This window comes from Choloepus didactylus, chromosome 5 (genome assembly GCF_015220235.1).
Source record: "Choloepus didactylus isolate mChoDid1 chromosome 5, mChoDid1.pri, whole genome shotgun sequence".
Classification (NCBI taxonomy): domain Eukaryota; kingdom Metazoa; phylum Chordata; class Mammalia; order Pilosa; family Megalonychidae; genus Choloepus; species Choloepus didactylus.
In genome coordinates this window covers 63,162,486-63,177,674 of record NC_051311.1, presented here as the reverse complement: position 1 = coordinate 63,177,674, position 15,189 = coordinate 63,162,486, and the positions used below count along the sequence as shown (strand labels likewise).

Genomic DNA, 15,189 nt, shown 5'->3' with positions numbered 1-15,189 from the left:
ACATGGAACTTTGAATAGGAAGTGAGATATGGTAGGTTTGTATAGGTTAGAGTGAAATAGTGACACATCCCAAAGTAATTTGGACAGAGAATAAAAATATATTTGCAGGGTCCCCTTAGGAGCTGGAGGAAAATGCAGAAGTGTTGGACTTCCTCACCTGGACTGATGCTGATGTTGTCACAAACATTGAGGAATGGCACTTTGATGGGACAAGCCCTCTATCACGGGACTTGCCCTCATGAAGCTTGTTACTGCAAAGGAGAGGCTAAACCTGCATATAATTGTGCCTAAGAGTCTCCCCCTAAGTGCCTCTTTGTTGCTCAGATGTGGCCCTCTCTCTCTAACTAAGCCACCTCAGCAGGTGAACTCACTGCCCTCCCCCCTATGTGGGACCTGACTCCCAGGGGTGTAAATTTCCCTGGCAACACAGGATATGACTCCCGGGGATGAATCTGGACCTGGCATTGTGGAATTGAGAATATCTTCTTGACCAAAAGGGCGATGCAAAATGAAACGAAATAAAGTTTCAGTGGCTGAGAGATTTCAAATGGAGTCGAGAGGTCACTCTGGTGGACATTCTTATGCACTATATAGGTAACACCTTTTAGATTTTAATGTATTGGGATAGCTAGAAGTAAATACCTGAAACTATCAAACTCCAACCCAGTAGTCTGGACTCTTGAAGATGATTGTATAACAATGTATCTTACAAGGGGTGACAGCGTGATTGTGAAACCTTGTGGATCACACTCCCTTTATCTAGTGTATGGATGGATAAGTAGAAAAATGGGGACAAAAACTAAATGAAAAATAGGATGGGATGAGGGGGGTGATTTGGGTGTTCTTTTTTGCTTTTATTTTTTACTCCTATTCTGATACTTCCTGATATAAGGAAAATGTTCAAAAATAGATTGGGGTGATGAATGCATAACTGTATGATGGTACTGCAAACAGTTGATTGTACACCATGGATGATTGTATGGTATGTGAATATATTTCAATAAAACTGAATTTAATTTTTTAAAAAAAGAAGCAACACAGTGACAGGAAGAAGAGGTAATCAATAATAAAAGTTGTGGACAAATGGATTGCAGTATGGAAAATAAGTAACTTAGATTCATATCTAACATCTGCAATACATTCTAGAAGGGTAAAAGAGTTAAATACTTAAAAGCAAAACAAACAACAACAAAACTAAAGTTAGAATATTATATTTGTCATGGCTGTAGGGAGCTAGAGTAGGCACCTTTTCAGTTATATCTGCCCAGTTCAGAATGATTCCTCCTTCTTTGAAAATGGGTCCCCCACCTGCCAAGCTACAGGGGTGAATCTTGGGGAGCCATATTTGTACTATAAGACCTGGTACCCTGGAAATGATTGCATCAGGCTTGGGCACTTGGCCCAAACTGCCCAACAGAGTTCCTTCCCTGGGACTTTGGAATTGAGAATGAGATTCTAGTTGCAGCCTGGGCTGGTCTCATGAAGAAAAATCAGGCAAGGGGAAACTGAGGCTCAGCTCTCTTATACACCATGGATTAAGTTGCAGAGAAAATCTGTCTCCAGAAAGAGAAGAATGAAACAGATTGGCAGTAAGGGTAGGGAGGCAGACATAAAAGGGACAGAGGAAGGATACTTTCCGGGTTGTTAGTGGCAGCTTTTCAGTTGTGATCCTAGAACCTATCTGCAGCTCCACTGCTTTCCTGCCTTGGGTTCCCTGAGACACTCTGTACACTTACAGTAAAGCCTGCTTTGTTTGCTTAGGGAAGCTCAACTTGGTTTCTGTTGCTTACAAACAAAACTAGTAGAAAAGCTATAGTTGGAGTAAGATGCCAAATTAGTTTTCAATTGCAGCTGTAAGAAATTACCAAAACTTAGTGTTAAAAACAACACAAATTTACTATCTTACAGTTCTATTGGTCAGAGTCTGGCATGAGTCTCACTGGTCTAAAATTAAGGTATGCATAGGGCTGCATTCCTTTTTCCAGGAGACAATCCACCTTGCCTTTTCCAGCTCCTGGTGGCCACCTGCATCCTTTGGTTGGTGGCAGCTTTCTTCCCTCTTCAAAGCCAGCAATAGCAGGCTTCTCACCCAGCTGCCACCTCTCTGCAGCAGGCAAGGTTCTCTGTTTTTAAGGACACATACCATTAAATTAGGCTTACCTGTGTGATCCATGATAACCTGTCCATCTCAAAGTCCCTAATCTTACTCACATGTGCAAAATTCCTTTTGCCATGTAAAGTTATATATTTACAGGTTCTGGAGATTAGGATGTGGATATCTTTAGGAGCCATTATTTTGCCTATGATGGATGCACAATAAAATGTATCATGAACATTTGTAGTAATATAGATGGCTGAGAGTTTAATGATTTTTTTGTGCTGTTTCTTTTTTCTTGTAAAATTGCTTCATTTCATTTGACCAATTCTGTCTGAAACCCTGGCCTACTGAAGCTCTTTTTGAGAGAAACAGGGTTGTATCCATAGGGATATTTTATGCCCCCCAAAAGCCATGTTCTTTAATGCAATCTTGTGAGGGCGGACATTCGTTTGATTGAGTTTCCATGGAGATGGGACTCAATCAACTGTGGACAATACCTTTGATTAAATTATTTCCGTGGAGATTTGGACCTCACCCATTCAGGGTGGGTCTTAATTAAATCACTGGACTCCTATAAGAGAGCCCACAGAAGGAGCTCAGAGCGGCTGAGAGAGACTTTTAGAGAGATGCTTGATGACACTTAGAGATGCTTGGAGATGCTTGGAGCTCAGAGTTTGCTTCGGAGAAGCCAAGAGAGGACCCCTGATGCTTAGATGCATGGGAGCTGAAGAAGCTAAGAGAGACAAGCCCAGAAACATTTTGGAAAAAGCCATTTTGAAATACAACCTGGGAGCAAAGGACCAGCAAACGCCAGCCACGTGCCTTCCCAGCTGCCAGAGGTGTTCCAGATGCCATTGGCCATTCTTCATTGAAGGTATCCTCTTGTTGGTGCCTTAGTTTGGACATTTTTATGGCCTTAGAACTGTAAATTTGTAACCTAATAAATCCCCTTTATGAGAGCCAATCCATTCCGGTATTTTGCATAATGGCAGCATTAGCAAACTGGAACAAGTGTCAACCATGTCAGATTCACAGACTTTGAGATGCCTGCTCCTAGCTGAAGCTTTAGCTTTACCAGACAGACATTGAAGGAAGACATATTTGCAAAAGGCCAGTCTGATTGGAGCCAAAGAGGAATGGACAGAATGGGATCAAATGCCTATTCACACTAAAAAATTACATTTATTAAAATGTAATTACTGGAGAAGACAATTGAAATCTCTGAACTGAAAATGTGGGGTGAACACCTTTTTGGCAGGAGGTTGTAAAAGCCAATTTATTATAGACATGATAAATGAAATGGACGCCTACAGGAAGCCAGGTAAACTCATGCACTCACTCAGTAAATACGATATGCCATACTATTCTAGCACTGGGGATACAGTAGAAAAATAAAACAAGTTCCTGCCCTCCTAAGTTTAGATTCTACTGGAGGAGACAGATTTATACAAATATATGTTATCTCTTGTTACATATTACTTGCACTTAATATTATTTATATATAATTATATAATTATAATGTCAGGTGGAGATACATGCTTTGAAGAAAAATAAAGCAGGCTAAGGAGACAGAGTGGTGGAAAGGGTGGTATTTTGGATGAGGCAGTTAAAATTGCTTTTAAATTTTTTTTAAATCTTTTTATTTTGACGTAATTATAGATTCACAGGAGTCTGCAAAGAAATGTACAGGGACGTCCAATGCACCTTTCAACCTCTTGCAGTGTTCACATCTTGTACAATTAGAATGCAAAATCAAAACCAAGGAATTGACATTGGTACAATCCTTAGAGTTTATTCAGATTTCATCAGTTATACATGTACTCATTTTGTGTATAGCTCTATGTAATTTTATTACATGTTTAGCCTTGTGTAACCATCACTACAACAAGATACTCAACTGTGTATGTGAATTATATCTCAATAAAACTGTTAAAGGAAATATTCAACTGTGCCATCATCATAAGACATGTTGGTGTTATCCCTTTATAACCACACCTAACCCTCCCTATCACTAACCCCTAGCAACCACTAATCTGTTCTCCATCCCTATAATTATGTTCTTTCATGAATGTTACCTAAATGGAATCATGCTGTAGATTGGCTTTTTCACTCAGCATAATTTCTTTGAGATCCATCCAAGTTTCTGAGTCTATCAATAGTTTGTTCCCTTTTATTTCTGAGTAGTATTCCATGGTATGGTATACCACAGTTTGTTTAACTATTTACTCATTAAAGGACATTTGGTTAGTTTCCAGTTTTGAGCTGTTACAAATAAAACAGCTATGAACGTTTGTGTACAAGTTTCTGCATGAAAATAAGTCTTCATTTCTCTTGGATAAATGCCCAGGAGTGTGATTGCTGGGTCATATAAGTAACTGAATTTATGGTTTTGTTTTTTTTTAAGAAACTGCCAAACTGCTTTCCAGAGTGGCTGTACCATTTTACATTCCCACCAGCAAAATATGAGTGATTCAGTTTCTCTGCATCTTCTTCCTCATTAGGTAATTCTGCATCTTCACCAGCATTTGATGTTAATAACTATTTTTCATTTTAGTCATTTTGATAGGTGTGTAATGATATCTCATTATAGTTTAATTTGCATTTTACTAATGGCTAATGATGTTGAATATCTATTCATATGCTTATTTGTGATCTGTATTCTCTTTGGTAAAATGTCTGTGCATGTCTTGCCTACTTTCTAAAAGTTTTTGTAATGTTGAGCTTTGAGAGTTCTTTTTTATTCTAGATATAAGACCTTTGTCAGATATGTGATTTGCAAATACTTTCTCCCAGTCTGCAGTTTGTCTATTTTTTGTTTTTCGATGAGGTCCATTTTACCAATTTTTCCTCTTATGGATTGTGTCAGGTCTAGGAACTCTTTGCCTGGTCCTGGGTCCTGAAGATTTTCTCCTATATATTTTTTCTAGATGTTTTATAGTTTTGCATCTAAGTCCATGATTTTATTTTGAGTTACTTTTTATAAAAAGCCTGAGGTTTAGGTTGTTTCACTTTTTTGCCTATGGATATCCAATTGCTCCAGCCCCATTTATTGAAAAGGCTCTCCTTCCTGCATTGAATTGCTTTTGCTCTTTTGTCAAAAACTACTTGGGCATATTTGTGTGGATCTATGTCTGGGTTCTCTATTCTGTTCCATTGATCTATGTGTCTCTCCCTCCTCCAGTACCACACTCTCTTAACTACTGCAGCCAAACGGGAATCCTTAATATTGGGAAGAGTGATTCCTTCTAATTCACTCTTCTTTTTCAGAATTGTTTTGGCTATTCTAGGGCTTTTCCCTTCCCCTATAAATTTTAGAAGAAGCTTTCTATGTCTTCAGAGAAACTTCCTGAGATTTTGGTAGGAATTGTGTTAAACCTGTAGATCAATTCAGGGAAAATTGACATCTTTACCATGTTGAATCTTTCAATCCATGAATACAGTATGTCTCTTCAAGGATTTACACAGTCTTTGATTTCTTTCATCAGCATTTTATAATTTTCATCATACAGATCCTGTGCATGTTTTGTTAAACTTTTACTTAAGTATTTCCTTTTCTTTGGAGCCATTTGTAAGCAGTGTCTTCTTGAGGAAGGATATTTGAACAGGCACCTGAACATAGTGAGTACATGAGAGCAAGCCATGAGTGCAGAGGTCCTGAGGCAGGAGCTTGCTTGGTGTGTGCAAGAACCAACAAAAACAATCGCATGTCCAAGGGTGTTTTCATAGTAACAGAGTGGCATGGCATGAGACCCAGGAGGATGCCAGGAGTCAGCATGGCTTTGGTAAATTCATGATGAGATCTTTGGATCTTTTTCTGTGATGAAATATTATCAGAGAGTTTTGGACCTAGGAATCTGACATATTTTAAAGGATTGCCTTGGTACCTGGGGGTAGAATAGGTTGTGGGAGGGCAATGGGAAATAGGCAGCTCGGTTAGAAAGCTCTTAGAGAGGCCCAGAATGAGAGATGATGACAGCTCAGACAAGAGTGGCAGCTGTGGAGGTGTGGAAGGGTAGTTGGAGTCTAGACATATTTTGATTTTGAAGTGGAGCTGACAGGATTTGGGTTGAGTGTGAGATGCTAGAGAAAGAGAAGAGTCAAGGATGACAGCAAGATTCTTGGCCTGTGCAGCTGGGTGAATGGTGGTGCTACTTACTGAGAAGAGGAAAACTATATTCCATAGTCTAAAAACAGAATGTCAACACCCAGACCTAAAATCTGATATCACAGTGTGTAGTGACAGGCTGTAATGGAGTAGGATTACCCTTTCCCAAACCAGCCACATTTCCATCATCTTGCCTACTGGATGGACTTCCAGAACCACTGAAATCACACCAAAAGAAGGATCTTGGAGATGGAAGGAAAGGAACATGAAACGAACAATTATTAAGCACTTAAGGACCAATCTTTCTCATGTTATTTCATACTAATCCTCATTGGACTCCTTATAGCTAAGTAGCAATACTCTCATATTTATAAAGGACGAAAATAGAAACTCAGAATAAGTTGCTCAAAGTCATTTGAGTAGTGAGACAACTTAGATCTCTAATCCCAAATCTACTGTGCTGCCTCTTTGAAGATGTTGCTTATCTAGCCCCTTTCCCATTTTGTCCTTTCCCTGGTCTAGTAGTCTATGACAGTAGCATGATGCTCTTAGTTGCAGAAAGAGATCAGGAATGTTGCAACAATTATGCTACAAGTTCTGGCCAGTGTGAAAATCGGCACCATAAGGAGGCAACCAAGGTCTCAAGGATACCAGTGAATATTCCACGGATACTTTCATGCCCATCTTTATTGAGTGGAGGACCTAGCATTGAATGTGACCTCAAAATGCCAAAATTTCTATGAGAATGACTCAGAAATCAAGAAGCTACTTGTAGCAAATCAGGTACTATGCTGCATTGTCAACACAGGATGACTTCTCATGGTCCTGACAAAAGGATTATGTTATGACATGTAGATCAGGTTAAGACTCTTGAGGAACTGGGTGGGTGGAGTTGGCTCAGGCTCAGGAGAGGAGAATCTTGCAACCTGTCACCAGGCTGAAGGCTGACAGTGTGTCATTTCTCTCTGAGGAGTCTCTAACAGACACTGGCTCTCTTGGTATAGCAGCAGGAAGGGATGGGTGAGCTTTCTCTGGGACCCTGAAGGCCATTCAGGAAATACCAGGAAGTTCTCTCTTCTCCAGTCCTCAGGGAAGACTTTCCTTTCTTGCTTCCTGACAGGATTCCTGAATCTTTTTCCACTTCCTTCTGTATGTGGGGAACCCAGAACCCTGGCTGTTGTTGCAGCTGCCACTGACGGGAACCTGGTCCAGTAGCCTATGACAGTACTATGAGAATTTTCCCACTCTGCCTTCATGATGCTTTTTGTCTAGGCCAGGAGGATTGCCAGAAAGAAATGCCAAAGACTGGGGAATAGGCATACACACACACAGGCCAAGTTGAAAAATTAGTATACCTTTTCCATCCCCCTGAAGGGAAGAGGATTCCGCAGGGAAGACAACATCTTAGGATCTTCTCAATTCACCCTCTTCAGTCTCCAGCATAAAGGTACTATATTATAATGCTGTAAATCTTGTTCATACTTCCCAAGAAATCTCTGATGTACCTGACAAGGAATGTAGAGCCTTCATACTGAAGGAATTAGCTACTGCCATTTTTAAGCAGAGAAGTAAGGGGCAGCCTGGGCAAATGTGTAGATTTCTCCTTAATACATTAAATACTGACAAAATGCTTCAAAGCTGTAACAATAATAAGCAGATAAAAAATAATTGGAGAAAGTTCACAAAACAAAACATCAGTGGGGTATCTTTCTCAGTGGCTCAGAATTGGACATGTATAATGACCATTTCATTTATATCACAGAAAGAAAATAATATAGGTCATAACATTTTAAATTATTTTTCCAGTGGGAATATATATCCCCGATGACATTCTATTTCCCCTTCTTCCTTAAACCACTTTCCCTCAAAATGGTCTTTTTCCTCCAGTCTCCTGCCCCTTTACCATCCTTGTGTTGCCTGATTAATATTCTTAAACACATTACTCTCTTGATAAAAAATTTGTAGTTTCCTTATTGCCAATACAATTAAACCTTAACTCCTCTATATGTTGTTTGAGACTTTTCACTAACGGTTTTCTACTTATCTTATTCCCTACTATGTCCTGATAGCCAGGCTGATCATGCTCTGAGCTATATTCATAGTTTCTTCCACAAGCAGTTTCCCCTCTACTCCTCTCTACTCTAACTCCTTCTACTCACACTTTGGACTGGATTCAAATCCCACCTCCTCCACTTCTACCTGCACCGATCTCTCCCTGATATAAATTCCTGTAGCACGCTTGCTGTACACCTCATTTTGGCAATGTATTTATCAGGTGCTTAATATGGACTGAACTAGGTGCTTTGGGATTACCAAGAGAATATGATAAATTCCCTGCCCTGGAGGAGACCTTGCTGCTTTGTCATGATACATTCTGTTCCTTGAGGGTCAGCCTGGTACCCCAGTAAGACACAAGTTCTCAAGTTCTGCAAGGATGTCTTGCTTATCACAGTGCTATGTGCATCCTAGGATTTCAGAAAGACTTGCTAAATTGAATTAAATCTCTTCTCTCTCTCTCTCTCTCATGTACAAATTAAGGATCATAGCTGAAGCATAATAGCTAATTTACTCTTAAAAGGCCAAACAACAAAGCTAGTCCAATTCAGCTAGGCCATGAGCTAGTCTCTCACAGCTAAGAAAAGAAAAGTCACTTTAGTACGCTGTCAGATCAGCAACACTAAAAAGTTGCTCAATGCTGGCTGTACCCTTGGTTACAGGTACAAACTGCTGCTGGGTGAAACCAAGTGCTGAGACAGAAAGCATGCCAAGCAAAGGGGAGAGGAAAGACAAAATGGGCAGAGGAGGGAAGGGAAGCAGCAAAAACCTCCCTTGGCCAGCAAACAAGTAGCAAGGGCCATCAAAGATGGACTGGCTTACTTTGGACATAACCGAAAACATGCCAGGGCCAGTGGTTGGAAACCACAGTACAGACTTCACACATTTGTGGCAATAAAGGCTTCGTATTGGCACGTATGGTTTCCAGACACCTGCTTCCACAGGTAACAGGAGCCGGACAGCTGCCGTGAGCGACCCTGAGGTCATCTCTCAGACAGGTACGGAGCCTGAAGCTGAACATTCATGCTGGTAGGAATTGGAGAAGCGGGAACTCCAAACCCTGACTCTCCTCCATGGGGCCCCGGGAAAATTGAATGAGCTAGCCAAAAGCAGGAAAGAAAAACTGGCGGAGCTGGGGGCGAGGGACAGTGGAAGTTCCCGCTGCCTTCAGGCACCTTCTGTCTCTCACACCCTAAATCAGGGCTGGAGAAGAGTCCGCTTCCTACAGACCACCAAGTGGGAAAGATCCTCAGAACAATTAACGTGTCCTCTGAGTCTCGTTGCAGCTCCGGGCCACGATTTCCTTCCGTCTCTTGCCCCGGGCCGCGGAGCGGTGGCGGGAAGGGTCACTAGAGTCCCCTAGCCCTGGCCTCTCCGGGCGCCGGGAACGGCGAAGCTCACGCTCCTCCTCTGTCTCATACCCTCCCCTCTTCTTCCCTCCCTCGGCCAGTCCCTCCCCCAGCCGTGGCGGAGCGGGGGCCGGGCTTGGCTCGGCGAGGCCCGTGCATTCCAGAGAGCCGAGCGAGCTAGAGCAACAAAGGAGCCGGGCAGTCAGCGGGGAGAACCCGGGGGGCTGCAGTGCGCTGGGGCGAAGGTGGCGTCTGGGCTGCGCTGGAGCGGGGACGAAGCTGGGGACTTAGTCCCGCACGCCCAGCCCGCGCCTGGCCTCCCTCGCCGGGCCCGGAGTTGGTTTTAATGTTGGGAGGGGGCATGGTGATGGAGGTTGGGGGCCCAAGGGGTTCCCGGGGCTGAAGACAATTTGGATAGCCGGGCGAGGGGGTGGGGAGTTGTGCATCCCGGCCGGGGCCTCCGCCGCCCAACATGGGCCGCGGGTTCCAAAGTTTGCGAAGTTGGGCGCGGAGGGGCCGGGGCGCGCGGAGCGTCCTGGGGGTTCCGGCGCCGGACTCGCGGGGCGCACAGGTCGCCTGAGCGGCCTCCACGGCCCCGAGGGTTGCGTGTGTGGCCGGGGGGCTCCGGGGAGCGGGCGGGGGCGTCGGAGCTTCTGCTGAGTTGGCGGGTTTGGCCATGGCCGCTTCCCGGCCCGCGCGGGAGCCCGCGCTCTCGCTCGTCGGGCTGTTGCTGCTGCTGCTGGGGGGCCCGGGCCGGGGGTCGGCCTTGAGCGGGAACGCGACCGGCCCCGGACCCCGAAGCGCGGGCGGGAGCGCGAGAAGGAGCGCGGCGGTGACCGGCCCTCCGTCGCTGCTGAACCACTGCGGCCGGGCCGCCCCCTGCGAGCCGCTGCGCTACAACGTGTGCCTGGGCTCGGCGCTGCCCTACGCGGCTACCTCCACGCTCCTGGCCGGGGACTCGGACTCGCAGGAGGAAGCTCACGGCAAGCTGGTGCTCTGGTCGGGTAAGCGCGCCAGAGCCGGTTCCCAGGGGGCTGCGGTGGTGGGATGGGGGAATTGTTGGAAAGAACAGGCTCAGGCCTGAGCTTTGGAGAGGGTGCAAGGGTTAGAGGGATAGAGTCTGAAACTTTGGGGGCAGGTTACGTGCAAGATGGGGTCGTCGGTGATGGGGGAGGGAGGACGAGGAAGTTGAAGAAGCCGACACAAAAGGCATAAGTAGGGTGGGAGAGCAAAAGATACAGGGGGATGAGGGAGACGGTAGAGGGGGGTCCAAGCCAAAGGAAAGGACATTTTTAAAGAAGAGGAGATGCGTTACCTAACTGCCACTTTGAAAACGGTGTTCTAGACCTTTGGGAAGAGACCTAGATATTGAGTAAGGGAGAAAAAAGAGAAGGATAAGTGTAGAAGAGAGAGAGGGTGGGGGGAAAAATTGAATGAAACTTGTGAAGGAAAAAATAAAAACCCTTGGAGATGAATAATTAAAAGATAACCTGGAAATTGGGAATTCTTGTTTTGGGAGACAGGAAGTCCAGAGAACCTTAATCTTGCCTGGCTTTCACTTGCGATTTCACAGTTTCCTCATCTGAAAAGTGGGGCTCTGATTCTTGCCTGAGGTTGTGAAAGAATGAGACTATTCCAACAATTACTTGTGTGTTCTTTGGAAGTTTGGATCCACAGGCTGGTCAGGACTGCAGAAGCAACACTGAAGCCTGGGATGTTGAGAGCCCGTGGATATTTCCATGGTGGTTGGAGGTCCCAGAGCCTTATTCTCAGAGTAAAATTATGGCAGACCTAACCCAAACAGGTCTCTCCTTGGCAGTGTGGAGTGGATTGTCTCCCACCTGTTGCTATTCTGGGCTGAGATGTTGGGAATGGAACTGGCCTTGTCGTTCCCAGCTTCTGGCCATTGTGATTCCAAAACTATCCCTGCAAAAAAAGGAGATCAAAAGCCAGGAGCAGGCCTGGCAGACTCTTTCTTTTGACAGTCCTGAAGTGTCCCATCATTTAGCTCTGCCCTGGGGCTTAGCTAAAAAGGACTCTGATAGCGGAAATATATGTAGACTACTACTCATTGTCAGCTTGGCCACTAGAGTGGCCTTTGCAGGGATGTTGGACAAGGCAGGACTGTTCCCAGACTAGTGCAGATGCCAGAGAAGGAACTTGGAGGATGATGGAGTTGCATTTTATGAGGGTGTGTGTGTCAGGTTCTAAAGGTAGTACATAAAACAGAAATTGTGTGTAATCAGTAGTACTCTTGAAAAATTCACAAATTACCATAATGTATGGTATATGTGATTTTGTCTATATACTCCTTTTATGGTAATGTGTTTATATAAATGTGTAAAATATAATGATATACAGTATATAAGAAAGGGTATACACATACAAATTTAATTTCAGTCTTCAAAGTTACATAGATGCAAAATAGCAGAAGACAGAAAGAATAAAAAGGAAAACTAAAGAAAGGATAAGCAAGGTTGCTTTGAGTACCACATGAAGATGAAATTTGAGTTCAGGAACCAGCCGTATGAAAAATCCAAATCTCTCAGCCCTAGACTCTCAGGTCTGAATTGCTCACACTAGTAGAGGATTGCTGTCTCTCTCTTTATTTTGCAGGGAGCCAAGGTCCAGTTCTCCTAAGCTAAATGTGTGTGTGAGGCTGTCTCTCTGTAGTTACTATCAAGTCAAGGAGGAAGGGTTTGAACCTCTTTCCAGTCCACATTACTGAGAGTAGCTGCTGAGTAAGCAGAAGTAGTTTGTGCAGGAAAGTGTATGAGGTAGAACCATCTGCCGATTGTGCAGGTTCAAACCTCACTAGATATGCCTCTGGTGGGGTAGGATCCTGAAGGTTCTTTAGTTCACTCTGAGCTCTTATCTGCCTCTGCGTGTTATCACTCAGCTCAGTTCGGTTCTCATGTGTATTCTGGTTGGGCTCTTTCTGCATTGGGTCTTTTGGCTTGTTGTTGTATGAAGTAGGGTGAGATGCAGATGTTGACGCAGAGCTGGGCCAGTGGGTGGTTAGAGTGAACCCAAGCCATGTGTTCCACTGGGAATCTCAGGCTAGTGATTTGTCCCTTCCTAGGATAGTGATATTGATTTAGTGTTAGACATGGTTAGTGTCACCAGGCCCTCAGAAGTGTTTTTGTAGATGTAGGATGAGGCTGACTTAGGTTGTCTTCCTCATTTGTAAACTTTGGCAGGTAGAGACTTGGTCTTTACTGTTTTTAACACCTCAGAATTTTCCTCTGAATGTGTTCAGAATGCTGAGCCATCCGTTCGTTCAGGTACTTATTGAGTGCTTGCTACGTGTCTCATCCCGGGTCAGTTACTGAGGGATATAGACATGAAAAAGAAATACATGATCCCTGCCATTGAGGAGAAGACAGATAATTTGACAATCTATAAGAATACATGACAGGGCTGGGTGTTGAAGGAATACAAAGAACTTTCAGGAGCAAGGGAAGATCCCCAGAGGAACTGCCATTTAGCTCATGACTTGAGTCATGAAATTACCTGGGCCAAGGGAGTGTTTCAGCAGGAAGGGAAAGGAAGAAGAAAGAATGCTTAAAAGTGTAGAGGTGAGAGAAGGTTTGGAACTTTTAGTTTAAGAATGTTAGGGCAACTGGATTAAGGTTGTGTGAGGGGTAGAGATGTAAGAGATAATAAGGAGTCATTGAAGCCTTTTAAGCAAGAGAGCCATGTAATCATAGTTGCATTTTGGAAATATCTTTTTAGTTTGAGGAATCCCCAGAAGGAGGGAAAGCCTGGAGCCTGGGAGCTTGGTCAGGAGATGGTTCAAGTGGTCCAGGTGAGAGATGATGAAGGTTAGGAATGAGATAACAGATTGGAGGAAGTGGATGGATCCCAGAGAATTTGGGGTATAGAACCAATAGAACTTGCTGATGAGGTAGATATGGGGTATGAGCAAGCAGGAGGACCTGGGTTTCAGGCTTGGACAGAAGGTGGCAGGTACTATTCTCTTTCACTAAAATAGAGAATGCTGGAGGAGGAGCAGGTTTAGGGAGAAAGCATGTGTTCAGTTTTGGCCATTGATATTGAGCTGCTCATTGTATTGAGCTGCTCATTGGACGCTGAAGTGGAGATGTCCAGCTGGTCTGGAAATATGAGTGGAAGGAGAGGGGGTAGTCACTATGTGCTTCCCTGGCCTAAAGAACTGAGGCTTTGGGAGGGTGCCACTGAGTGAGGATGTTTATAGCTCGGTTTGAGCCAGTTTCTAGGTCTGTATAGAATTCAGGTCTCCTATGTCTTTCAACTCTCTTGACTTGGGCTTCTTCTGTCAGTCAGCGCCTCTCCCCATTACAACTGGAAATTTTCCTTCCCAGGCATTCCAAGCTGACCAGTCAAACGTAATATCCAGGCTATGGTGCACCTTTAGGCCAAATTTGATTTGGTAAATGGGTCAAAAAAGCAGAGGCCTGCAGCTGGTGAGGGAAATAGATCCCTGAGAGCCAGCACGTAGCTGTTCCTCACTGACTGCTGTGCTCTGTGTGTGCGCATGGGCATGCAGCCCTGTTACCAACCCGGAGTGCAAGCAGTAGGAAAGAGATGCAGAAGCTGGCAAGGAATTTCTTGTTTGCCTCTCAGACTTTGAGGGAGAACTGAGAGGAGGTATGCTGTTGATGATGGTGGGTTGTTTAAGGGGCATATAAGGAAGAATTTCCTTAGATAGTTCCCAAACCTGGCTGATGATCAGAATCAGTTTAAAAATATTTTTTTTTGGAAAGTAGAGACACACAGAAAAACACCTATGGACACAAGTTTTCATTTTTGCTTTGGATTTTTTTACTTTAACTGTGAAATATAACATGTATACAGAATAGTACAGAAAATACAGATGTACTAAATAACAAATAATTACAAAGTAAGACCTGAGTCAGGAAATAAAACATTGTCATCTTCCTAGAAGCTCCCTGCTTTGTCTTTTCCGATTACATCCCTCCTCACTCCTCTTCTAGAGGTAAACATATCCTGAAAGTTTTGGTAATCATTACCTTGTTTTTCTCTATAGTTTTACCACCTAGATTTGGAATCCCTTAAGAGTATATTTCAGTTTTGCATGTTTTTGAAACTTTATACTAATGGAATCATGCTCTCTGTGTTCTTTTATGTCTTGCTTAGTTTACTTTCCATTAGTTTGTATGATTCATCTATGTTATTGCAGCTCATTTTTTTCATTGCTGAATAGTATTCCACTCTATGAATATATCACAACTTATTTATTTATTTTGTTGTTGAACTTTAGAATGTCTCCAGTTTTGGGCCACAGTGACTAACACTGCCGTATATCTTGGTGCATGTGGCACAAATTTCTCTAAGAATATATTAAGAGGAATGGAGTTGCTAGGTAATAGGGTATGCAGACTTTCAACTTTACCAGGTAATGCCAAACTGTTTTCAAAGTGGTTGTACTAATATACACTCCACTAGTTGAGTAGAAAAGGCATAAACTGTTCCACTTGATTCATAACACTTGGTATTGTCAGACTTTAAAATTTTTGCCAATCTAGTTGATATGTAGTGGTATGGAATTGTGGTCTTGATTTGCACTTCCCTGGTTGGTA

The 15,189-nt window shown here is 43.6% G+C and overlaps 1 protein-coding gene across 3 annotated transcripts in view; it reads left to right on the top strand.

Moving 5' to 3' along the window:
- The first annotated feature begins 10,045 nt into the window (after positions 1-10,045).
- SMO (smoothened, frizzled class receptor) overlaps positions 10,046-15,189 on the top strand; it is a 28,175-nt gene continuing 23,031 nt past the window's right edge. For 2 of the 3 annotated variants that reach the window (XM_037836187.1, XM_037836186.1), the window contains exon 1: positions 10,046-10,611. In XM_037836187.1, the coding sequence (XP_037692115.1) occupies positions 10,284-10,611 (328 nt within the window). In that variant the 5' untranslated portion in view covers positions 10,046-10,283. The remainder of the gene's footprint in view (positions 10,612-15,189) is intronic. The other variant, XM_037836185.1, reaches the window with a different exon arrangement.